This window comes from Cynoglossus semilaevis, chromosome 1, assembly GCF_000523025.1.
Source record: "Cynoglossus semilaevis isolate Cse_v1.0 chromosome 1, Cse_v1.0, whole genome shotgun sequence".
In the NCBI taxonomy this organism is placed as follows: Eukaryota; Metazoa; Chordata; class Actinopteri; order Pleuronectiformes; family Cynoglossidae; genus Cynoglossus; species Cynoglossus semilaevis.
This window is the reverse complement of record NC_024307.1, coordinates 21,249,655-21,272,662: the sequence shown is the minus strand read 5'-3', so window position 1 is coordinate 21,272,662 and position 23,008 is coordinate 21,249,655. Positions and strand designations below refer to the sequence as shown.

The window sequence follows — 23,008 nt, the reverse complement described above, 5'->3', positions numbered from 1 at the left end:
GACTAGCTACCTTCCAAGATTAGGAATCAAAATAAAGCTGGCCGAAAAAAAGAAAACTAACCCTGAAAAGATTTATGAACGCAGTAAAATATATGTAATATAATTGACAATTGCTGAAGGAGCAACTAAATATTATATTATATTATATTATATTATATTATATTATATTATATTATATTATATTATATTATATTATATAGCACAGAGAAGACGTAATGCTGTTGGGCAAAAGCCAGATGCGCGCTTCTCTCGCCGCATCCACACCATTGGCTCCTAGTGGTAACGGCTCCAACATTCTAAGTTGTGATTGGTCCACCAAACCTACTTCGGCGTTTTGATTGTACCACTATCGCTCACGAAGGGCTTTTTCTTATTGAGTAGCCGAACAGTGGCTCTCGTCGCTGATTGGTGGATCTTCTCGAGCACCAAAGCGTCCAAAGAGTCAAAGTGGGGACAGAAGTGAATAGAAGGAAGTAGATTTTTTTTGTTTTTTGTTTACAATGAAAAGTATAGTGAAACTCCCGTAGACGAAGGTGAGGACACATTTGTATTGTCTGTCTATATGTATGGGTACATTTGTGTTTATTTTGTTTCTTTAGAGCGAGAGCATCGTTCACTCACCTGCTTGATCCGTAGCGTGATGTCATAATCCGGATGAAAATGAAGCTTCTGCGTGAAATCCGCTGTGACAGCATGTTTACTTACACTTTTCTACGCATAACTTGATTAATTCACAACCTTCACAGACGTTAACTCACAGGAACATTTGAGTAAATCAACTCCTGCTTTAGCGACTCTTCCCCTGTGGCCGTATGCTGTTAGCTAGTGTCACACTTGACTTCACTCCGCTTTGTTTGTCGCAAAAATAGTGATTCAGTTACACCAGTGAGTGTGGTCTTCTTCACAGACCACGGTGGGGTAATGTTTTGAAAGTGCGAGAAACTCGTGTCTTTTCGCTTCGCGCTTTATTTTTACTATAATTTCCACCTTTCTGTTTGTAATGGTCAGCGATTTTGCTGAACGACATCGCGGAAGCCGACAGTGGTCAAGTTAGACAATATGAGACACTATGTCCGGTTTACAAAATAAAAGTCCGTGTAATAAGTGAAAAGAAAAGCATGTATATGTTGCAGAGCTATGCCAGCTCAACCATCTGTGAGGGGACAAGACGAGGAAGAGATGGAGGCGGAAGGAGAGTCACACCTCCCTGAAGCCAACGGAGAAGTGGAGGAGCTGAGGGACCATGAAGATGGAGGAGAGGAAAGTATGGAAGAGAGGGACAGTGACTTAGAGGAGAGTGAAGAAGAAGAAGAAGACGAGGAGGAAGAGGAGAGTTCAGGTAGAAAACAAAGTTTCCTGTAGATTGGTTATTGGTCCGAATGGGAAAATAAAGGCATAGACAGCATGCCACAGCTTTTCATATATTTTTTGTCTCTTTTACTGTGAAGAGATGGATGATGTAGACTGTGAGCGCAGGAGAGGAGAATGTCTGGATGAAATGCTGGATCTGGAGAAACAGTTCCAGGACCTGAAGGAGAAGTAAGTAAGGCTTGGGTGGTGTTAGTTCACTCCACTGTGATGAAATATGGATGAAAATGAGTTCCTGTCACTTCACATGACATCAGGTTGTTTCGGGAGCGGCTCAACCAAGTGAAGGTGAAGCTGGATGAGGTGTTGACAGGAAAGGCTGGAGAATACAGGGAGCCGCTGGCTGCACTACAAAACAATATGCAGATACGAACACAAGTGGCAGGTAGTGCTGATGGTGATTTGACTCGTTTCTCAGAAACAAAGTCTAATATCTCAATGTTTATGATACAAAAATGACACCTTACTTCAAACCTTTCTCTTCCACTTAAAGTGACTCAAAACAAGCTCACAAAGTGTGATCATTTGATAGATTTTGGTCAATAACTTTCTCTTGCAGGAGTGTACAGAGAGCTGTGTCTGCAGGTGATCAAACACAAGCATGAGTGTGAAGTGCAAGGAGCAAAGCAACACCTGGAGGTAATGTTGCCACAAACACAGTACTGGGTGATACAGTACTACACCTGAGACCACCATGTATAATACCCAAAACAAAGCAGTGCTTCTTTGAATGATATTTGTGCTACAGAGCGAGCGCACATTGCTGTTTGATGCTATGAAGTCAGAGCTGCTGGAGAAGATCCGCAGACTGGAGGAGGACAGACAGAATATAGACCTCAGCTCCGGTAGGGACACACAGACACATTATTCCCTTTAGATAGACACCTTGTAGTAAATAAAAGTGCTATGTTTTCTATCTCAGAGTGGAGTGATGAGATGAGGAGCAAGAAGTGTAAAAGGAAACATCTGTTTGGTCCATCAGAAAAGAAAAAGAAAGTTGCTCTCGTAGCTGGTAAGACATGAACCTGCAGCAGAGTTCTAGTCTTAATTCAAGTCCAAACTGGTCTCAGCCGTCTTTGTCTTATTCTAATTGTCTGACAGTTTTGCTTTCCGTTCTGTCTCTCAGGACCCTTTATCGTCTACATGTTGAGAGACATTGACATTCTCGAGGATTGGACCACCATTAAAAAAGTAACACACATTGTTTTAATCATTAACTGCCTTTAAATAGTTTTTCTGATCCATATATGATGTAAATTTGACTTCTCTTTTAGGCAAAGGCAGGTTTGTCACCACTAAAGAAGAAAACAGACAGTAAGTCTGCCTCTCATTCATGAATTAATTTGTAGAAATACATTACAACTGTGGTTACCAAAGATTCATGAATTAATTTGTAGAAATACATAACAACTGTGGTTACCAAAGTGGGGGGCTGGAATCCCTAGCGGGACATGGAGCTAATGCAGGGAGGACCCAGCAGAGATAAAGAATTAAGCAGCAATGGAGATGTTTTACTGACTTGTAATTTTATTTCCTTTGTTCAGTGAGACTCGCAGGTTTTTTTAGTTTTTTTTTTTTTAGAATTTGCCTTGTGTTAAATAAAGTGTAATTAACTCAACAATAGTCCATAATCTACAAGAGGGGAATGCTGTAAAAAAAAGTTTGGGAACCACTGAATTAGAATTTCATCATACTGCAAACTTTTTACTCATTCTGAGTTTGTCTTACAGCACGGTGATGGACAGAGTCTCCCTGTCGCAGAGAAACCAAATGGCACACACACACATTCCAAAATACTCTCACTAACAATTCCACGTCGTCAGTGTCCTTGACTGAAGTCCAGCAGACTGTTGCAGTCCCAAAATGTCTTCTTCACTGCTTGTTTGTTATCTATTGCTATTTATAATACATTTTTAATGAGAAAAAACATGTATTTGTACAGAGATTTATAACGATGATTAAATTTTTTTAATCCTTTGTGCAACACCTGTGCCGTGTGTTTGTGTCTTGTTATGAATTGAGTGACGATAACTCATTTATTGTTAAATTACCAAATGCTACATTTAGATATGCATATAGCAGTTGTAAATAAATATCAAACATGCAGAAAAAAATGTAATTACACCCCCCCACCCCACCCCAACAGTGTAATGATAACACTTTAATTCTGGAAACAAACTTCAAAACTGAAAACTAGATAAGTACTTTAGGAGGAAACAAAGTTGTTTTTTTTGTATATCATAATTGTGGCATATTATCGAATAATTTACCATAATAATTCTAATTTGTTTTATTATTTCTTTATAGTAGCACAACGACCTGACTGATTATACAGTACCAACCACGCTGACCTCACCTACTGCAGCCCATCAACCACTAACTAGAAAATGCTGTGCAGCGCTACAAAAAAAAAAAAAACATACCATTCAAAACAGGGTTAGACTATGCACAGAGATACTGTGTGATTGGGTAATTCAATTTACTCAACTAAAGGAAATTGTGGAAGAGGTTCCTCCGAAAAGTTGTTGACCAAAGAATTCAGTTAATTTCTGTCATTTTTGTTTAAATCAGCAGGTCACACAAATAAAACGTGTTTTGAAAACAAATCAATATTTGACAATACTGTAGATTTCGCTGAGCATTGTGGCTATGTTATAGCCGATCACACTTGCACTGCAAATTTGGTTCATTGCAGATGTGGCGTAATGCTACTCATATAATTATCAGTAGGTGGCGTGGTAACCGATAAAGGGATGTTTATTTTGCCTTGTGGAGCAGCAACATTGGAGCCATGTAAAGTGAGAGCCCAAAAAGAATTGGCCCGTACGGGGATCGAACCCGCGACCTTGGCGTTATTAGCACCACGCTCTAACCAACTGAGCTAACCGGCCATGTTAACAACCCAGAAAAACGGACTTTTTGTCAAATGCACATCGGACAAGACTATGACTTAGTTAGTGTCTGTTGAAGTGACTCGAGTGACTTGTAGCACCTTTAAAGACGTAACATTAGAATGTAATGTTAAAATTGGTTAAAATTACAATTTTACTTACGTTTTCTAAAAGAAACTCGAGGTCGTCTACCTTCTCAGCCGTGTCCGTAGATTAACGGAGGGATTTTCGATTACGACACAGTCGCTGTTTACACTTTGCTGCCGCCATTAGTCTGGTCGTTGTTGTTAATTTATGACCGTTGTGTTTGACGTCGTTCTTTGGATACACCTAAAGAACACAGAAGTTGACAGAATGGTGCAGCCGTTGCTTAGAATTCCCAGTGTCCTTTCGGGGCTAAAACGGTGGTTTTCTCTATGAAGTCTGGTAGAGAAAATGAATATACTGTACTGGTTTAAGTTTGTAGAACTTAATCAGTCTAGCAATAAATATACATGATTGAACAATGCTGTATAATATTTTTGTTTTATTATTACTTCACTTTTTTAGAGTTTTTTCTCTTTTAATTATCCAATACACATACTCTTCAAGTACAAATCCTTATCCTAAATTTTGGAAAAAGGATAATATTAGTGTCAGGTCCGCTTCCTCTTTATTATCCTCACAGCTGCCTGCTGAGTTTACGTGCCTGCCTCTCCTTGGCTTCAATGGCAGCCTTGGTGTCCATCAGCTCGTCCAGCTGCCTGCGGATGTGGGCCATGTCCAGCTGGGCGGCCTGACACTGCTGCTGCAGGCCAGCACAGTCCAGTCTCAGCTGCGCTGTAGCCACGGAGAGCTGCTCGCTGCTATCACGGCACTGGGTCTGCATCAGTTTGGCATGGTTTAGCAGAGACTCTAGGCTCAGGACCACAGAATCACTCTGGTCCCCAGACATGTTCTGGACACAGGAAGGTCACAGGTCATTGGTTAAAATGAACAGTGAATCAAGCATGTTTATCAACTGTCCTTTACCTGTGTCAAAAATACAGTACATACAGACAAACCCATACTGTATGGGTTGCACCGTGAGTGTTTGTCATTAGTGTTATCTATTTCAGTTATAATTTGACATATCGGGTATCTCTATGTTTAGAGTATGTTTATACTGTTTAAGTCTTAGCATTTCCCTTAGATATTTTCACAATAGCGATCTACAGTAGGCAACCTTTCATCTACGTTTGTTATTGGCAAACAGCTATTTCTGCTTTGGTAAAGAAGAAATGTATTTCATAATAAAATGTTTAGGGGGCATTTCTTCCAACCCCAACTAATGTTTGTCTTTGCTCTGCTTTGTTCTGCATAGTTCTGTGGAAATCTTTGTTTTGGCAGTGGACTGCAACACTTCTGCCAAAACAGTAGATAAAGTGAATGAATAGCTCACATTCACCAGCCCAGCACAGATCAACAGGTTTGTAACAGAACATTTGATGTGTGGAGAATGAAGTGGCTCAAAGAGGATTAAACTCCATTTTTGTCCACTGCTACACTGCATCGGTCACTTCATGCTTCCAAATTGTTCCATTTTTTTTAAACATTAATGTCTACATTTCTAATTAGTTTCAATCGATAAAGGAGAAGAAATAAAACCAAGTCTCACCGTAGACTTACTCGAGTCAGTCAGTCAGTCGTCCAACTTCCGCTTATTCTCGATATCCTTAGTAAATTTACCTTTGCAATTTTAATAAACTGAGTAAAAATATTTAAACTAGCCCTTTTGACGTTATTAATAACAAAATATAGCTTTACATTACGTTTTTCTTCTCCTTTCCAATCCAGACTCCTTTCTCTCTCAGCCACCTCCTTCAGTGATCTGTTATCTTCTACACGCGGACTCAAAGAAGGTCAGCTAATCCACAGAGATTATATAATTAGGTACAGATAAATCAGATTAAGCTAATTCTGTCTATTTTGATCTGTAATACTGCATCCCTTTATCCACTGGCCCTTTTGCATTTAATCTTGGCCTGCTCTCTGTATCATCATTTACTAACATAACCAAAGGGAGCAGTGTCATTAAAACACAATTAACGAAATAAAAGACTTGTGTAATAAATACAAAAAAATTGGGTCAGAAAAAAAGCGTCCGTATGCTTCAATCAAATGAGTGTAAAAACCCTTAGAAAAGAAGTGAATATGAAACACCTTAAAACCCTGACTTTTGTTTCTCATCCACGGGTCTACTCGGACACCACTAGAGGGAGGCAGGGCTCAACACATCCGCCGTCTCACCTTTCAGGCTCTTTTCAGTTGAAAAATAAAGTTAAACACTTTAATAAAAATAAATAAAACTTATTGAACAGTTATTGAACAAAAAATATTGAATCGTTGAATTAGAAAAACGAAACAGTAATTTAATATGTTTAAATTGTTCTGTTTAATATTTTGAAAAGCATAACGACGCAATGCGACTCGTTTAACATCCGATCGTGCGTTCCATTGAAAACCATTGTACAGAGCAAATCACTCTAACAAACTGTTATCAAGAGAGATTTTCCACTTGAATCAGACTTTTCAAAAATCAAATAAATAAAACCTGTCCACATTAATGAAGCTATATGTCATATAGTAGAACAACCCGTGCAGGATCACACATGCTTTTCACAATAGAGGTATAAAAATTCACTGGTAAATGGGAAAATGAACGTCTAAAGTAAGTTATGTAAATACAGGCCCATAGCTGTATGTTTTGGTGAAAATTCCAACAATTTACCAAGGGAACTGCAATAAATAGGAAATTTTAAGTGGAGATTTTTGTACTTGCTCTCTGCGAGATAAAATTCAACAGCAAAAGCAACATGTTTCACAAGACGAGGTGGCCGAGTGGTTAAGGCGATGGACTGCTAATCCATTGTGCTCTGCACGCGTGGGTTCGAATCCCATCCTCGTCGAAAAACACTACATTTATTTTTGACGTTTCTAAATCACGGAAACAAACCTTTCTTCTGAACATATTGTTGGGCCGGTCAGGTGACAGGCATAAAACAAGCAACCACTAGGGGTCGCTTGTGTTGCTTATGAATACAACATAAAAACTAGAAGATCGTTGAATCTCTATGTTCACGTCTTTCAAAACGTATGATTCATTTCAGTGCAAAATAATAATAGAAAAACACTGTGAATGACAGCACATAAAACTGAAGATCCTGCTCTTCCACTCCTAATTCCTGACCTAATTCCAGGTGATGGCAGTATAAACATAAACTTGCAAAACAGCAACATTGAAGCTTTTGTTAGCATGAGCATACATGAAAAAAAACAAAAACAAACGAGCATATGCGAAGTGTATTTACCCATTTCTACTCTCTATCCTGACTTTGTGTTCGTTTTATTTCCTAACTCCTCCTATCACGCGTGTCCTCACTGGGGCCTAGCAGGACGGTTGAAAAAAGGCTCAGTCTCTGCAGCAGTCACCCCCGGGTCACCGAAAAGACCACCGGCCGGCCCATTGTAGCCTCCTGTAAAGGCTTTCAACATTGACGTCTGCCTCCTCTGAGCGATGAGCAAGCCGGCAATGATGAGCCAGAAGAAGAAGTTGACCCACACCGCCGTCTGAGACATGCAGGACATAGGACACAAAACATAACATTAAGCTCTTTCAGCTGTCATTCTTGCAAATCCAAGGCTAATCCTCATTCAATATTTTACAGAAATTAGGTTGTCAGAACAAAGATAAGAATAATAACACAGGGGAACACAATGCTGACCTCAGCTTTGAACAGACTGTTGTAGAACCGTTCTCCGTTTAGTGGACTGACCCAATTCCTTGTCTGGGCCTCCTCACATCTGGACATAGACAAATTATGAATTAGAGAAAGAACTGCAAATATTTAAATGATGCAGTTGACTTTGCTGTCCAATCAAACTGGTTTCCATCGACAGAACGACAGTGGTTTACTTAAACAGTTTTATTCTCATAGATTTGTATTCACCTAGTAATGTTGGGAACAGTACTGACGATCGAGTTACAGAGCGAGTCACGTCCGATTTTCAGCATGCAGCCTGCAATGAGCAGGAAGAACAGAAAGATTCCGCACAAGACCATAATGATGTTCATCCACACTCGCTCTCTGTTGAAAAACAGAAGCAGTGTGAGAAGGTATTATTTTATACAAAGCATAAAAGAACCGCTGACAGAATGAGGAAATTATTTTAAACTACGTTTTCTGATGTATTTTTGAAACAAAAGCTGTTAAAGCCACTTGATTTCTCTAATGCTGTATCAGTGTGTGTAAAAAGGCAGGAAATGTATGTGAGAAAGCAAATTCTACATTTAACGTCCTGTGATTGCCGTAAAATTTGTCCTGGAAATTCGACAACAAAAGTTCCTTATCCTTTAAATCTTAAACTACTTTTTTATCAGTGACTTTTGCTTCTTAAACATATTGTAATATTATATGACAATTATATTGCAATTTCATTGTAAATATTAAATAATTACAATGACCATTCAGAATCCATAAATAATAACTGTGTTAATATTTTCATGAACAAGTTTGGAAAACAAAAAATTCCAAGTAACATTTATATACTGGACATTTAACAGCATCTAGGAGATGACACTGAGAACATAACAAAGCATCAAATTAATACAAACTGCTGTAAAACCCCTATAAAGGAGAAATTACAGAAAAATAAACGCATTTGACTCAGGGTGAAAGGTTCAACACCAACAAATACTTCAGTTGAAATTTTAAAAACGCAAACACAAACTGCAGTTCAGTTTGAATGAAAAACACAAGTGTTGTCATCACCTTCTGACTTCGCCGTCGATGCAGAGTGTGTAGACCCAGTACAGTGACAGAGAGAAACATACCACGGCCACCATGACAGATACGGCCGACACAAAGTAGCAGACTGACAGGGAGCTGGACGACTGCACCTCGATGAGGCCTGCAGTGGAATTGTAGTTGACGAGTCCATACAGAATACACTGACCTCCAAAATGACCCTGGAAAATTAAAAGAAGACAGAGATTTTACTTTGATTTCCTCCTAGTTGTGCTTTGTTTTGCTGCCTCAGTTTGTCAACAACAGTCACAGACACAATGAAGGAAAGGAGAAGTAAAGGCAGGCACCCTTTTCTTTATTGTTATAAATATCATTTTAATCATCTGTTCAAAGTACATTTTTAATAAAGTTGGCGTGACACCAGTTTAAATGTTTATTCATGTGATGATGTAACAGGTTTGGAAAGACTCCATGGTCTAAAGTTCGATGTACATATACTAATCCAACAAAAAGGTGAAAAAAGTGGTATGCTAGGTGGAGAGGAGATGACAGAACCAGGTCCACTCATTTTCAGGAACCACCCTAGGACCGGTTAAACATAAGCTGTTAAATTGTGAATAAAGCAAGAATTCATTAATGATGGACACAGTGGTTAAAAGGCATGAACACTGACATAAAGCAATTATCTGCTTTGACTTTTCCCTTCACCAGAGGTCACCACGCAGAGATATGCTACTGTTTTAGCCACAGAATTCTCTTTTAGGGGTTGTTGCATTTGCACCCTGAACCTATGGCTTTATGCACAGGTACCCACCACTCTAGACCCTTTAAGCACTGTCTGATTTAAATTAATACATTAAAGCAGTGTATGTGCCACACTAATAGTGTTTTGTAAATTTCATTTACAGAGAAAAAAAGGAAACAAAGGATATGAGGGATTTATCACCATCATCACATCTTCTTAACATCCAGCGATGTCCACTTTTCTCAGCCCTTCCCTCACACAACACTGTCTATTGTTTGTAACACTGAAGTTTTCAAAACGGACATTGTTGTAAGTAAGGAACGTTCCAGCATCTGCACAAATCTATGCCACCAACAATTATGGCCGCCTAAGGACCAACAAAAGTCAGTCCAACCTGGTTTCAGATGATGATGTTCCTGACGAAGTGACTGTGAATTCTTATCACTTCATCCACATTTGTGTGGAGCTTCTGAAGCAGCTGCATGACCGCAGAAGACCAGGATCAGTGTCAGGACACATGACTGTTGTTAGTGCACCTTCACATGCAGGCTCGCACACGTTCTGTCACATGCTCGCGCATTAACTGAAAGACACTTTTTTGACTCTTACAGCCTGTCAACGTTGTTTTTTGGGATCAAAGTGTTCAACAAAAAGAAAGCAGTTGAAATGCTAAACGTCTATGCTTTTAATTTAGACAACATACTTGTGTTGTAATGTCGACGTTAACGCATGAGCCCAGAAAACATGTCGCTGTTTAAAATCACTTTTTTACAACGGGGGAAGCGTGAAATTGTACGACAGTTTAACCGTGAACCTTTAAAACGTCACTGTCAAGTTCAACTAACCCTTTAATTAACATTTTAACTAACATTTTAAACTTCGCTCTTCATTTCAACTTAAACTGAAACTTTTACAGACGACTACGGAGGTGTGACTACCCGGAAGACGCAGTTTAAAAACTACATGTATGTCTTTTAAAATTATTTTTGTTTCCATAAAATAGACTCACCTGGACAATGGTGACGGACGCGGCAGCCACAATCCCGCAGACGAAGCAGCTGGCGTAAAGACCCAGCTCCACCAACAGCAGCCCGGTCAGCGCCATCATCACCCAGCTTCCAGGAGACTGTCTTTAGCAGTGACGAAGTTAGCCATAGTATCAGAGCCAGAACTTCCGGTTTATACTTAAAATCTATACTTAAAAGCTTTTGTACTGAACAATTGATTCTCTTGAAACTTTAAATAATGAAAGAACAAATATATATTTTAGAATAATATAAATATTTTATAAATATTAATAGGTTGAATTGATATCTTTGAAAAAGTATTAAATGGGTGCATTTATAATGAACAGTAAAACAAGCATCCTATAAAATAAACAAACTTTGCCAAACTATTAACTTTGCCAAACTATTAAGTTAAGCCAATTAGTCAGGCCGATTTGGGAAAACATGGTTGTAAACTTCATAAAAAGCTCATCTTGAGCTACGAAAATTATTTTAATTTAATTAAACCTAAACTCAGGTAAACAATATATATGAATACATAAAGGTGAGCTCAAATAGTTAAAAACTAGCCAAGAGGGAATATATACTGCATAAATAAATAATATATAATATCATCAGTGTTTCTCAAAACTGTATATATATATATATATCCACTCACCTGTCTTTTCCGCTCACAGTCTGACAAATATTAGATTCTAGTTCTGCAGGTGAGAAACAGTTGCTGTAACAGGGGAATTCAATCTTTTTCTTCTTCCAGTTCAGTTAGACAAACGTCCCCTTGAAGCCACTGCAACAGAAACTTCAACTCCAAACTGTCAGTAAAGAAGAATTCTTTAGAGCTAAACCACGTGCATGGAAAGTTACGCAGATAAATGCGTGAAAATCCTCTTTTGTCACACTGACTGTGGATAAACTTGGACAGTGGCAGTTATACAGGCACATTTTCTCCAGGTCAGAGGTCAGATTTGTCTAATAATGATGTAGACAGATAGAGAATTAAGGATGTGGAAAAGGCAGAATATGGTGGAGGTAAGTCAGCAAACATCACAAGGTGCCCTCTATCGACACAGATTTCAATCGCAGCTTGTCTTTATATAATTGTAACTACTGTATTGTATACTAATTACTTAGTGCATTACAATTAATCAATAATATGAAAGGAAAGAGAAAAAATACAGAGTAACGTGATGGAATAATTATGGGAATGTCATTCTGGAATGTGTGTGTGTGTGTTGGTTGTAACTCGGTCTCGGATCACTGTTAAATCAAACCGTGTGACCTTATGTCATATGACTTTGCCATGTTAAAGACGGCTTTAAATGTTCCACTTCTGCTGACTGTGTCTGACATCATTTCATTTCTCTGCATCTGAGCTGTGACATTACTGGACTTTGCTTCATTCTACTAAAATAATCTTTAGTCTCACTCTCACTTACAACTGGATCTTTAATTTATAAGAACTATAATCCCTATTACTTTATTTGAAGGATCCAATGTGAGTGAAAAGTTTAACAGCACATTAACAGGACAGTAAAGCAATGTATTAATCTGTAAACCAAAATATGACATTTAATATACATTTTTATAATAAAAATAAATTAATAAAAAATTACAAATAAATGTATACTTATCAATCATACAATGATCAGGTTAATCATTATCAAGTGTTTGTTGATGCCTCAGTAGCGTGAATAAATCTATAACAATCTTTTCAGACCAATGAGGATTTGTTTTGTTAGTACAGTGAAGATTTTTGTAAAAATAATTTTTTGAATTTTTCTTTTTCATGAAATGCAGAAAGCAAGTGTAGTCTTCTAGGTTAAGCGAGAAGAGCAACATACTGTAAATAGAAGTGCTACACCAAAGAGGTGGCCTGATTTACTCTTTGAAATCCATGTTGAGGTGTAGCTGTGACTTATTTTCAAAGCACACTGTAACAATCAGATTCAAAGAGCAGCTATTTCATTGACTACCAGCTGTGGGAATGAAAAGGTTTTGACTTGGTTTGTTGGTACAGAATTATACAGGTTGGCCGGAATACTTTTTCCATCTATGGAATCAGTTGTTTCTTGGTAATCATCAAAAGTTATTTTCCTGCAGTAAATTTTGTGTGTGTAGGTTGTCTCAGGTGGTCAGAGTTGGTTCGTTACTGAGCCTCTTACAAAGCCAGCACACACACCAGTGAGACATTGTGTGCATTTGTCTTTGTGTTGGTGTAGTCATGTTGTTAGATTAAAGGATTAACTCGCGATGGCACTAGTGTTTGCTTCAGGCACTGAACGCCAGTGAGACCGTGTGTGAGTGTGTGTGTGTGTAAGTCCACTCATCACAACATGAGCCTGGTATCACTTTAATCCACTGTTAAAAATTCAAACACCAAACTTCACCAAAGTTTAAATGAGGCACAGATATACATTGAAGGGTCAGGGGATGACATGAACAATACAAATGAGATCCATAAACATGATTACAAATCCAAATCCAAGGTACAGAAAACATGCATTAAAAAACAACGGTTTGTACAGTGTTTTAAAGAGCAGCATATACAGACGAGTGTGTGGCCTGTTGAGTTAAGCATCACATTTAAAAACTCATTTTAACAAAAAGAAAAAAAATCATTAAAATCAAGTCATTGCCTCTATACGAGAGTCACAAATGACGGGTTATTGTGATCATAATATATTTTGTTTTCATGAACAAAAGCTTAATAATTAGATCATAAGAACAGAGACGGATACACAGGCAAGAGAAAACCACTGACAGAAGCCACTGTGCTCATAGTTTTACCAAAAAAGATGAGATATATATTTAAAATGCACATTCTTTATATTTTTTTGAGTATGTGTTCAACAAAAATGACCTGAAAGCAAATCAGAATATTTTCTAAAAGCAAATCACACCACACAAAGACCTTTTGATGAAAGTGATGTTGGGAAATGAAAGAGGTTAAATGACAGTACTTTTAGCTCCATCTTACGCTGTTGTTACTTTCACTGTGACTTCATATTTGCAGTACAATTCTCTTCTCTTTTACAACAAACTCAGTGGTATGTTCACATTCTTCACTAAGTGAATTCACCAGACCCTCTTCACAGACCTCAGTTTGTCATTCTGCTATAGTACATCAGCATGTGTCCCAGCACAATTCCCCTTTATTACATTTTAGCAACTTTCAAAAAAGGTTTTCTTTTAAACATAAATGAATAATCAATAAAGAAACAACAACAAACGACAACCAGTAGATATCTCTCACACATCCAGGATGTTGTGAAGAATTTTTTTTTAAATTTCTTTTGTGTATATTTCACCATCTGTACATTCAATGAGAAATTTCACAGATTAACCAACAGGACACCCAGGCAGCCTGAAGGCATCTGGTACTGGACTGTCCAGTTTACAAATTATTTTATAGATGCCTTTCTTCCAGCAGGGGTCGCTGTCTCTTCCGGTCCAAATGGCTGAGTAAAACTCCCTCAGAGCCACTTCTGACACTTCTATAAATCTCTCAGGAACCTGCAGGAGGAACACTAAAGGTCAGCGAACCAAGCAGATGAAGTTCTATAGAGGTTGACCATTTCTGAACACACACTGTAGATATGGGAGATTACTATTCAAAACAACAACATACATGTACCATATATATATGGTTCTAAGTATGCACAGCAGGAAATGAGGCATGTATAACTGCACCCTAGACTCGAAAGTGTGAATAAAGGTTTAAAATAACAATTTTTAAGTACACAGTAAACCTCCTTTCAAAAATATCAGGTGGATGCAACAGCAGTTTCCTTTTTCTTTCCATTTCTATGTGCATGCATAACTACACTGAATAAACCCAAGGCTGCACCATGAAAAACATACACATACACACATGGCATACAACCATTTGTATATTATGCAGCATTTGTTACATAATACATATGTAACCTTGGCTAGCTACAGTGCTCACAAAAACCCGGCTCTGACATCCATTAAAGTAAAAACAAGGTCCCTCATCCTTTAAAAAGAGTGAAAACATCAGGCTTTCACGACAGAAAGTGAGTGGGAACATATTGAAGCTCCATTTAAGGAGGATATGAACATATGCAGTAAGCCACAGCTGTCAGCTTTATAATTATTCTGAATCTGAGGGGTCTACAAACACACAAACATACACTCTGAAGGCAGAGATAGAGCTAAGAGTGCAATACAGGCAAAAAACAACTGGAAAGCTAAAACACTCTCAACTTTAAAAACAAATACACAGCATGCTGCAGAGATGTTTTAACACAATGTGATCACAAAACATCTAAATGATTACATAATGGTTCTAATATTTATATTTTTGTAAGAAAAAGTCCTTGAGAAACAAAATGACTACAGAGACACATTCATTTAAATTTACCTGGTAGATGTTGCTTTTGTTGTAGTGCATGTTCAATATGCGATACAGTTCAGTGTCACGGCCCACTCGCAGCTGACTCTCTCTGCCTGGACGGGAAGAACCATCGCTACGCAACGCAAACAGACAAAAATAAAATATTGATTCATATTGATTTAAAAACAAATAATTATAAAAAATAGCATATACATACTGTATATATACATATATATACACACACACAGGGGTGGAAGGTAATGAATTACATTCAATTATGTCTAATAATTTTAATAATAATTAATTTTAAATTAATAATAATAAATTAAAATAAATAAGTAACTTTTACTTAAAGTATATTTTAAATAAAGTAGTTATTTACTTTTACTCTAGTAAATTTTTAGGTGGGTACTTTTACTTTTACCTGAGTAGAATTTAAGCAAATTAAAGATACTTTTACTGAATTACATTTTTTTAGTACTTTTTCCACCTCTGTATATATATATGCCCATAGGAAAAACACAGGCCTCAATTTCCTGGAAATCTAATTATACATATCTTCCTCTATACAAAAACAGCAAAATGCACATCTGAGGCAGAAATCCAACTGCCAGAGAAAAACACTCAGTAGCAATGTGCAATTGTAGGGAACAAAAGAAATTCTTCTTGCAGCAAATGAGCTGAACATGAACCAGTGCCAGCCTCAAACCAAACTGACCGGGTGAGAGCCTCGCGCACAGCCTGTCGAGCAAATCGCTCCATCTGGATGTAGAAGAACTCTCTGAAGTTACTGAACCATTTAATCATTTGGGAGGTCACACAGCGGTTAAACTGGACAGTGGAGAAAAAACATAAAAACAAAACAGCAGGAGCAGTGAGCGGGTCATCATTGTGATGAGACATGCTGTGATAATTTTTCAACATTTTACAACTTTAGATAATCTTTCTGACCTTATATATAAATAAGTGTGTGTGAATACGTAACTTCTAAGATAATCACTCAATAATTTTTCTAAATAAGTTATAGTTTTAGTTTTAGTTTTTTTAGTTTTAAACAATTATTGTAGATATATCATCCTCAGTGTTTTTTTTTCATGCAACATTAATCCAAAAATGTTAAAATCGTTATAGTCCTGTTTCATAAGCATTAACACTGGCTGCTCATTACATCACTATTTGTAAAAGCATAAAAAATAAAACGGAATGTCCCAGAGGAATGTCCAAAATAGCGCCTCCCATGGCAACCTGTGTCATTTGCAAAGACTCACATGTATATCACCCCATTGTGGGATGAATAGTGGTTCATTAATATTATTTCCATAACTTCCTATTTCATGTGGTAAATAAATTACACATGAAGTTAAATAAACTATCGTTGCTTAGCAGACAGATGATAACCCCATCACCAGGTCAAAGGTCACACACCTTCACGTCAGGGAAGTAGGTCTTGAGGGTGTTGGAGCTGGGATATCGAGCGTAGAAGAACATGAGTTTTGCTTTCTTCAGGTGACACGGGGACAGACCCTCCTGACTGTGGATATGAGGCCGGTCAAGGAAAAGGGAGTGATGTTTTAGTTTAAGTTTAGCAGGAGAGTAAGTGGTCAATCACCAGAGTTCTTCTTTAATTATTGAATTCAAATGTAGAGATTCTTTTTAAATGGACAAAAACATAATGCTGGTCGCAGAAGTCTGACTGATGATTGTAATACACACACACACACACACACAGGTACAAACACACTTCTTTCAAAAGGATATCCCTCCAGCTGCAAGGTAGAGATCTCCCCCGTCCATAGCTCCTCCGCCTCCTCGCACCCCTCGTTCCGTCTCCCGAGCCCTGTGTGCATGATGGGCGAGCGAGGGGTCGAGGTGGCCAAGCAGGGGCAGCGGAGGGAAGGAGGGGTGAGATGTGGGGTGAGGTGAGAAATCCAGGAATGAGTCTGGGTTCAGGTAGTCCTTGCGCGGCGGAGGCAGGTGGGGGAGCTGAGGATGGTGGAGCGCTCTGGAGAAGAGTTGCTGCATGGAGTAGTGCAGCAGTGGCAGAGGCAGAGGGGGTGGAGGAGGAGGGGGAGGGGGATGCAGAGAAAGAGGTGCAGGAAAGGAGGATGAGGCAGAAGAGGAGGATGAGGAAGGATGGGAAGAGGAGGAAGAGGAAGAGGTGTCTTTGGGCTGCGAAGTTGGAGGTAAGAGGGGAGGGTGAGAAAGAGGGGGAGGATGAGGCAGAGAAGGGTGATGCAGGGAGAGGTTTGGGGGGGGTGGGCCAAGGAGTGGGTGAGACTTCCGAAGGTCAGGTGATCTTTGAACAGCCAATGGCATGGACAGGTCTGAGGGTTCAGTAGGATGTGATTCTCCTGCAGACACATTAGTGCCATTCTTCTGGAGCTGTAGCCCTCCATCCTGCCCTCTGACCTTCTCCTTACCCTTTGTCTTATCCTCTCCTTGTCCACTTGTTAAAAGTCCCATCCACATATCCTTTCCCCTCCCCCCTTCGTTTCCCCCACTAGATTGGAGAAAAGAAATAGCAGGAGGAGGAGAGGAAGGAGTGAGATCTGTAGTTTCGGTGTAAAGGCGGAGAACTCGGTCGATGACTCGGGCCACAGCACTGCCCAGCTCCAGCTTCAGGGCCTGGGCAAACTTCTGTCCACCCTCCTCCCCTTCCTCTTCTATTTCTCCATCCCAGTCTCCTCTAACCAGTCCTCCACAGTCCAACCACAAGCCCGATCCCTCCATTAAGCTCTCCAGATGCAGTCCTCCGTCTCTCTCCGTCTTCTTCTCCCTCTCTTTCTGTCTTTCTTCTCTCCCTTTGTGGAAGTGATCGAAAGGAGAAACAGAGAGAAGAGAGAAGGATTCCTTTTCCAACTCTCCATCATCCATGTCCTCCTCATCATACATCCCTTCAGGAATGTCCTCCTCTCCTAGTATCACCGCATCCACATGTCCATCCTCTGTTGTTCCTCTCTTTTCACTCCTGTTCCTCCTGTTCTTCTCCTCGTCTGCCAAATGCTTCTCACCAAAAGCCCTCCAAACCTTCTCCTGCAGGAGCTGCAGTCTCTCTCTGGCCTCCTCCAGCTGCTCTTTCAGCTCTTCCCTTTCTCTTCTCCTCACATCTTTCCCGCTCTCTCGTCTCCTACCTCCTTCCTCATCTCTGTGTCTGTCGGTCTTCATCCTCTTCACTTTCAGCACATCCTGACCCCACTCTGCTGAGAGGGCACTGTCACTGTGCCTCTTCTTCCCCTCCGACAAACTCTCTTCTCCCTCTAGAATTCCTTCCTCGCCTCCTGCAATCGGTTGCTCTAGTTGTTCATCCCTTTTTACACCATTTTCCTCCAGATTTCTGGGGTCCAGGTGCATGCGTGAGCTCATGTTTGTCACGTTGGGCTGTCCTGACCCCCTTTTGCTTGATCCTCCTGGCTGATGAAGGTGATGGACGAGAGAAAACCCTGGGGGTCTAAAGGCTGGAGGAGGGCGGCCTGCACTGGGTTGAGGGTGAACCCCGGGCAGATCAGTGGAGCTCAAACTGGGAGCAAAAGCAGGAGAATGCAGAGCAGAGTCACTGAAAAGATCTGTAGGTGAATCCATCACTGGGGAAGGAGAGACACGGAGAGTCATGGATGAGAACACTTGAAGGATACATTTATCCACATTGGTCTCTCTACACATGCATACAGAGCTGGCTTTACTTGGCAGGAACATACACATGTCTGTGAGATGAATGGAAATTGTGTGTGGTTCCCGCAGCTCTGTTTTACATTAATAAAGCAATGGCAAAGTGTCCTTCCAAAAGCAATCCTTCTGATGCTCCCCACTGTGTGTCCTGGATGAAAACTGTTTCCATTGGTGCCAGAGTTGGTTCTTATTCCATGTAAACTCGTTAATGCCAGTGCGTGTTCTGTGAATGGAGCTACTCTTTTTTTTGCTACTGCATTTTCCTCCATAAAAAGCACTTTGTGAAATAACCGTCTCACCACTTCTGCTTACCTGCACAGAAAAACAGGTCACAGTTTCACCAGAGTTTGCAGTCACTTCGACTGTAGAGGTAATGGAATTGAACCGTGATGTCCTTATATAGATCTGAAAAAAAGAGGTAAACATAGTGAAAATTATGGCACACATATTTATACCTGTGGGGTGTCAGTTACAACTACTAAGTCCATTTTTGTAACCTGACAAAATCTCGAAAATGTGAAAACCACCCAGGATCTTCTGTAGGGCAAATGTGTAAGGCAGGCGTGGTAACCGCTAAAAGAAGGATATTTTTTATGATAAATACCCATCCTGGACAGTGCCACATCAAGTGGTGTCCTTGTGTGTTTTTTCAGATGCATTGTTTTACAAGTGTTACGGTATTTTTGCTGCAAAACTAAAATCTATGCCAGGCATTCAAACTGTTACACAAGTGTGTAAAGAGTTCAGGTGTGCTCAACCCTTTGGTTTTTCAGACTAATGTATTATACTAGCATTTCATTTAGACATCAAGGGGCCACATTGATTGGCAGAAAGTAGCATCATGTGTCCTTCAAACACAGAGTCAGTCAGTGTAAAACTTGGATCAAAAACACTGTGGGGGCGGTGAGTTAACATCTGGCTCTTTGTCACATATCGCACCTCTTTTTCTGCATTATTTTTCCTTTTTTTCTCTACAGTGTAAAACAAAACATAAACATACATATGACAAAATTAAGACCAAAAAGGGAGTGATGGGAAATGAATGTGTGCATAAAATCAATACATAAAATAACAGAAAATTCTAATTTTTGCTGAACGACATTTACCTAACAGCACGTATTTGAAAAACATGTAAAACAAGAGCACAGGTAACCACAGGTCAGATGAATCTCACTTTTGAACTAACCCTAACCCAAAACACAACTCCGTTCCATTATTTTGGAACCTAACCTCCGTTCCCTCTGGTCACCCATTTCCCCCTGTTTCCTTCCTCTCTGATTCTCTCTCATCCTCTGTCCCTTTCCCTCTGTCTGTTATCAGTTTCGGCAGCTTGTTAAGCACTGTTTGATCAGAGTATTTACTGTCTGACACACACACACACACACACACACAAACACGAGCAAAAGAGGCTTGAGAGAGGACTAACAATGGTCAATGGTCCTTGGGGAGTGAAATGGAGTGAGAACAGCATGTTGTTTGCGTGTGTGTGTGTGTGTGTGCAGACGTGGGTGAGATTGTGTGTTAGCAGTAGTCCTACTTAGCTTTGATAACACCCCTAATCCACTTCAGATGGATACACTGCTGTTCATCCAACGGAAAGATGGACAATGGTGATAAATGGACAGATGTAAGGACAGACTGAGAGAGACAAAAGCACAGCTAACACAGACACAGACAGACAGACAGACAGACAGACAGATAGATAGATAGATAGATAGATAGATAGGTAGGTAGGTAGATAGACAGACTGAAACATTGTGGTCCCCTGGTGCAACATGAAGAGAATAATCCTCCTATAAATAGCCAAATATCAATTATTCAAATGCCCTCTCTTCTGTATTATAATACAGCCCAGATGGCGAAACAGCCAATGCACTTATAGCAGAGACAGATTAGCTTTTCAGCACCAGTGGAAAGCTGCTCCATAGTTATACAGCCAGCAGTGAAAACCAGAGCTGTTGACCAGCACATTTAACGTAAGGATAATGCTCCAGCAATATCAGCGTGGTAGAATTGACACACTGAAACTACGTAGCAATGACAAAAAAATAATAGTGAGTTCTATTACTTTAAATGATTCATTCAATAAATCAATAATAAAAGCATATCCTAAATGTGTAATGCTAAATACTGTTTTAAACTTTTTTTAAGATGCCAGAACACGAATTGCCAGAAATAATGTTTTTTTTTAAAGTTGTTAATAATGATATACCTAATATCAGCCAAATGATGCTTCTTTAACTACAACACACTTCATATTTGTAGAGATACGCAACAAAACATCAGATGGCAATACAAAACAATTGTCACTTTAGCTCTTGTTTTTTTTCCTTTTAATTATTATTGCATATGTATGTATACATATAGGATTAACAATGCTTTTCTTTTTGTTTAATTTTGATTAATTAATAATACTGACCTCAGGTCAGAAATGCCTGAACCAGGGGTCAATTGCAGTAATAATATGGCTAGCCATGGAGTGGCTGATCTGTGGAGCTGTACACCTCCAACACAACTTAAAACAACTTTATTCAACACAAAAATATTCTTTATACATGAATATATATAAGCTAATACTGCTAACCACTATTCTTCTTTTGGGAATTCTACAGCAACTTTTTTAATTTAAGTGTCATTACTGCCACCTAATGGCCACATAGAAAGATAATCATTTACATTTAGACTAAAATTCACACTTGTGGCAAATTGTCCTGCCGTCTTTTTTAACAGTAAAAGAAAACAGTTGTACCTAAAGATAACTCACACACAAACAAGAAGAACATATATATACAGGTAAACATACCTAAAGGTTAGGGGAACAGGGAACAATTAGTCACCTTGTTGCCATGATGCAGATAGAACTAACCACTCAACCACTGTCCTCCAATGGCAGTTATTTTTAACCCTGAAATACCTGAACAGAAAACGTGGACAGAGGGCAGCACTGATGCTGATGAACACAGCACCCACATGCATTCTATGACATGTTTGAAATGACCTACGAGATTAATAGTATTTGTATATAATTGTATGTTTTTTAAAAAATGCATCTATCTATCTATCTATCTATCTATCTATCTATCTATCTATCTATCTATCTATCTAGTGTTGCGTGTGTGCGCGCCTCCCTGTGCGCGCCTCCCTGTGCGCGGCCATGTTGTATCTAGTGACTAATTGGCAGCAGTAGACAATTATGTCGCAGTGTGAAAGATCACATCAACACGGTGGACACAGAGAACAGATTAATAAAACATTATTTAACAACAGTGTGCGCTGCGGTAAAACTTCGGAGTTAAAAAACAGACAACTCACTCTCGAGTCACAGGTGTGAGCGCTGCTCCTGCGGTGCCCGCTCCTCCACGGCTCCCCTCTCCCACCTTCTCCTCTCCACTAACCGTCCGTGTGCGCTCCGCCTCGGTCGACTGTCCGCAGCAGTTACCGGCAGTGACAGCCGAGTGGGCAGAGTTGTACCACCGAGCCGTCGTGTGTTGTCGTCGTCCCTGCCAACTTCAGCCGTCTCTTCTCTTCCCTTTACTCACTGTAGTTGTGTTGAAGCAGCGCAGGGTTCGTTCATCCCTGGTTAACTCTTCTGTTCCTGCTCATGTTCATCCACATGCCGAGCTACTGCCTATGTGGTTTGGAGGCAGCGCAGCCCGGTGGGCGGAGAAGTGGAGAGCTGTCCACTTGATGGTCCGGTCCCTCCCATGTTGGCATGACCCCCACTGACACACACACGTACACACACGTACACACACGTACACACACACTTTCTATGCATATACGTATCATTTAGTATAATTAAAGGCACAAATGTGCTCATAAAGTTTATAAACTTGTGGGTTCTATGTCGAATAACGCCTCTATTAGAAAAGAAGACTCACTATATTCAGTTCCAAAGACATCGTATTTTAGTTTTATCTGTGTTTTGTGACATTAGCACAGGATAAGAAAAACATGCACCGTTTTTGCAAACACTATCAACACATTTTTACAAATTTAACCTTAAATTGTTGAACTTTAAGCTAACGTGAAACCATCTTAAATGTGTTCCCTAGAATGGGATACAAAAACTTCCTGAATTTAAGGGACTGAACACTTGTAGACTTTAGACAGTCTTAAAACACCTCCAAATAAGCAAGAAAAAAAAAAAAAAAAAAAAATCCTAATATATATATCAATTGTTTACACACCTAATCACAGCCAAACAT

The 23,008-nt window shown here is 39.5% G+C and overlaps 3 protein-coding genes and 2 non-coding genes across 6 annotated transcripts; 2 read left to right on the top strand and 3 right to left on the bottom strand.

The window, feature by feature from the left end:
• Positions 1-367: 367 nt before the first annotated feature.
• brms1 (BRMS1 transcriptional repressor and anoikis regulator) lies at positions 368-3,354 on the top strand. 2 transcript variants are annotated; one of them, XM_025053488.1, is made up of 10 exons: positions 368-533; positions 1,134-1,339; positions 1,449-1,539; positions 1,626-1,765; positions 1,928-2,007; positions 2,117-2,213; positions 2,291-2,380; positions 2,495-2,559; positions 2,643-2,682; positions 3,099-3,354. In XM_025053488.1, the coding sequence occupies exons 2-10, from the start codon at positions 1,138-1,140 to the stop codon at positions 3,104-3,106; spliced, it is 813 nt and encodes a 270-aa protein (XP_024909256.1). In that variant the 5' UTR covers positions 368-533; positions 1,134-1,137; the 3' UTR covers positions 3,107-3,354. The 2 variants fall into 2 exon arrangements, with proteins under 2 accessions (XP_024909256.1, XP_008317091.1); XM_008318869.3 differs by having other exon boundaries at positions 371-533; positions 1,626-1,753.
• An 831-nt stretch (positions 3,355-4,185) lies between these two features.
• trnai-aau (transfer RNA isoleucine (anticodon AAU)) lies at positions 4,186-4,259 on the bottom strand. Its single transcript has one exon. It is a non-coding gene; the product is annotated as a tRNA-Ile (tRNA).
• A 2,394-nt stretch (positions 4,260-6,653) lies between these two features.
• On the bottom strand, positions 6,654-10,917 carry tmem179ba (transmembrane protein 179Ba). The gene is made up of 5 exons (XM_008318838.3): positions 10,780-10,917; positions 9,050-9,246; positions 8,228-8,365; positions 8,003-8,081; positions 6,654-7,847 (listed from the first exon to the last, which is right to left on the bottom strand). The coding sequence occupies exons 1-5, from the start codon at positions 10,876-10,878 to the stop codon at positions 7,656-7,658; spliced, it is 705 nt and encodes a 234-aa protein (XP_008317060.1). The 5' UTR covers positions 10,879-10,917; the 3' UTR covers positions 6,654-7,655.
• On the top strand, positions 7,105-7,186 carry trnas-gcu (transfer RNA serine (anticodon GCU)). Its single transcript has one exon. It is a non-coding gene; the product is annotated as a tRNA-Ser (tRNA).
• Positions 10,918-12,776: 1,859 nt separating the features above from the next.
• Positions 12,777-22,934, bottom strand: prox3 (prospero homeobox 3). The gene is made up of 7 exons (XM_008318826.3): positions 22,113-22,934; positions 19,113-19,205; positions 16,893-18,715; positions 16,560-16,667; positions 15,853-15,965; positions 15,162-15,267; positions 12,777-14,290 (listed from the first exon to the last, which is right to left on the bottom strand). Exons 3-7 carry the CDS (start codon positions 18,711-18,713, stop codon positions 14,117-14,119), a joined length of 2,322 nt encoding a protein of 773 aa, XP_008317048.1. The 5' UTR covers positions 18,714-18,715; positions 19,113-19,205; positions 22,113-22,934; the 3' UTR covers positions 12,777-14,116.
• Positions 22,935-23,008: the final 74 nt, after the last annotated feature.

What these genes read in the sequence shown, in the direction of transcription:
- tmem179ba (XM_008318838.3), bottom strand. Translation starts at nt 10,878, where the DNA reads ATGATGGCGCTGACCGGGCTGCTGTTGGTGGAGCTGGGTCTTTACGCC. An exon ending in ATCGACGGCGAAGTCAGAAG is followed by an intron (nt 8,366 to 9,049) that starts GTGATGACAACA and finishes GTTTTTCAACAG; the next exon opens with AGAGCGAGTGTGGATGAACA. An exon ending in ACTGTTCCCAACATTACTAG is followed by an intron (nt 8,082 to 8,227) that starts GTGAATACAAAT and finishes GTCTATGTCCAG; the next exon opens with ATGTGAGGAGGCCCAGACAA.
- brms1 (XM_025053488.1), top strand. Translation starts at nt 1,138, where the DNA reads ATGCCAGCTCAACCATCTGTGAGGGGACAAGACGAGGAAGAGATGGAG. An exon ending in GGAGGAAGAGGAGAGTTCAG is followed by an intron (nt 1,340 to 1,448) that starts GTAGAAAACAAA and finishes TTTACTGTGAAG; the next exon opens with AGATGGATGATGTAGACTGT. An exon ending in TTCCAGGACCTGAAGGAGAA is followed by an intron (nt 1,540 to 1,625) that starts GTAAGTAAGGCT and finishes ACATGACATCAG; the next exon opens with GTTGTTTCGGGAGCGGCTCA.
- prox3 (XM_008318826.3), bottom strand. Translation starts at nt 18,713, where the DNA reads ATGGATTCACCTACAGATCTTTTCAGTGACTCTGCTCTGCATTCTCCT. An exon ending in GTGCGCGAGGCTCTCACCCG is followed by an intron (nt 15,268 to 15,852) that starts GTCAGTTTGGTT and finishes TGCGTTGCGTAG; the next exon opens with CGATGGTTCTTCCCGTCCAG. An exon ending in ACAAAAGCAACATCTACCAG is followed by an intron (nt 14,291 to 15,161) that starts GTAAATTTAAAT and finishes TTCCTCCTGCAG; the next exon opens with GTTCCTGAGAGATTTATAGA.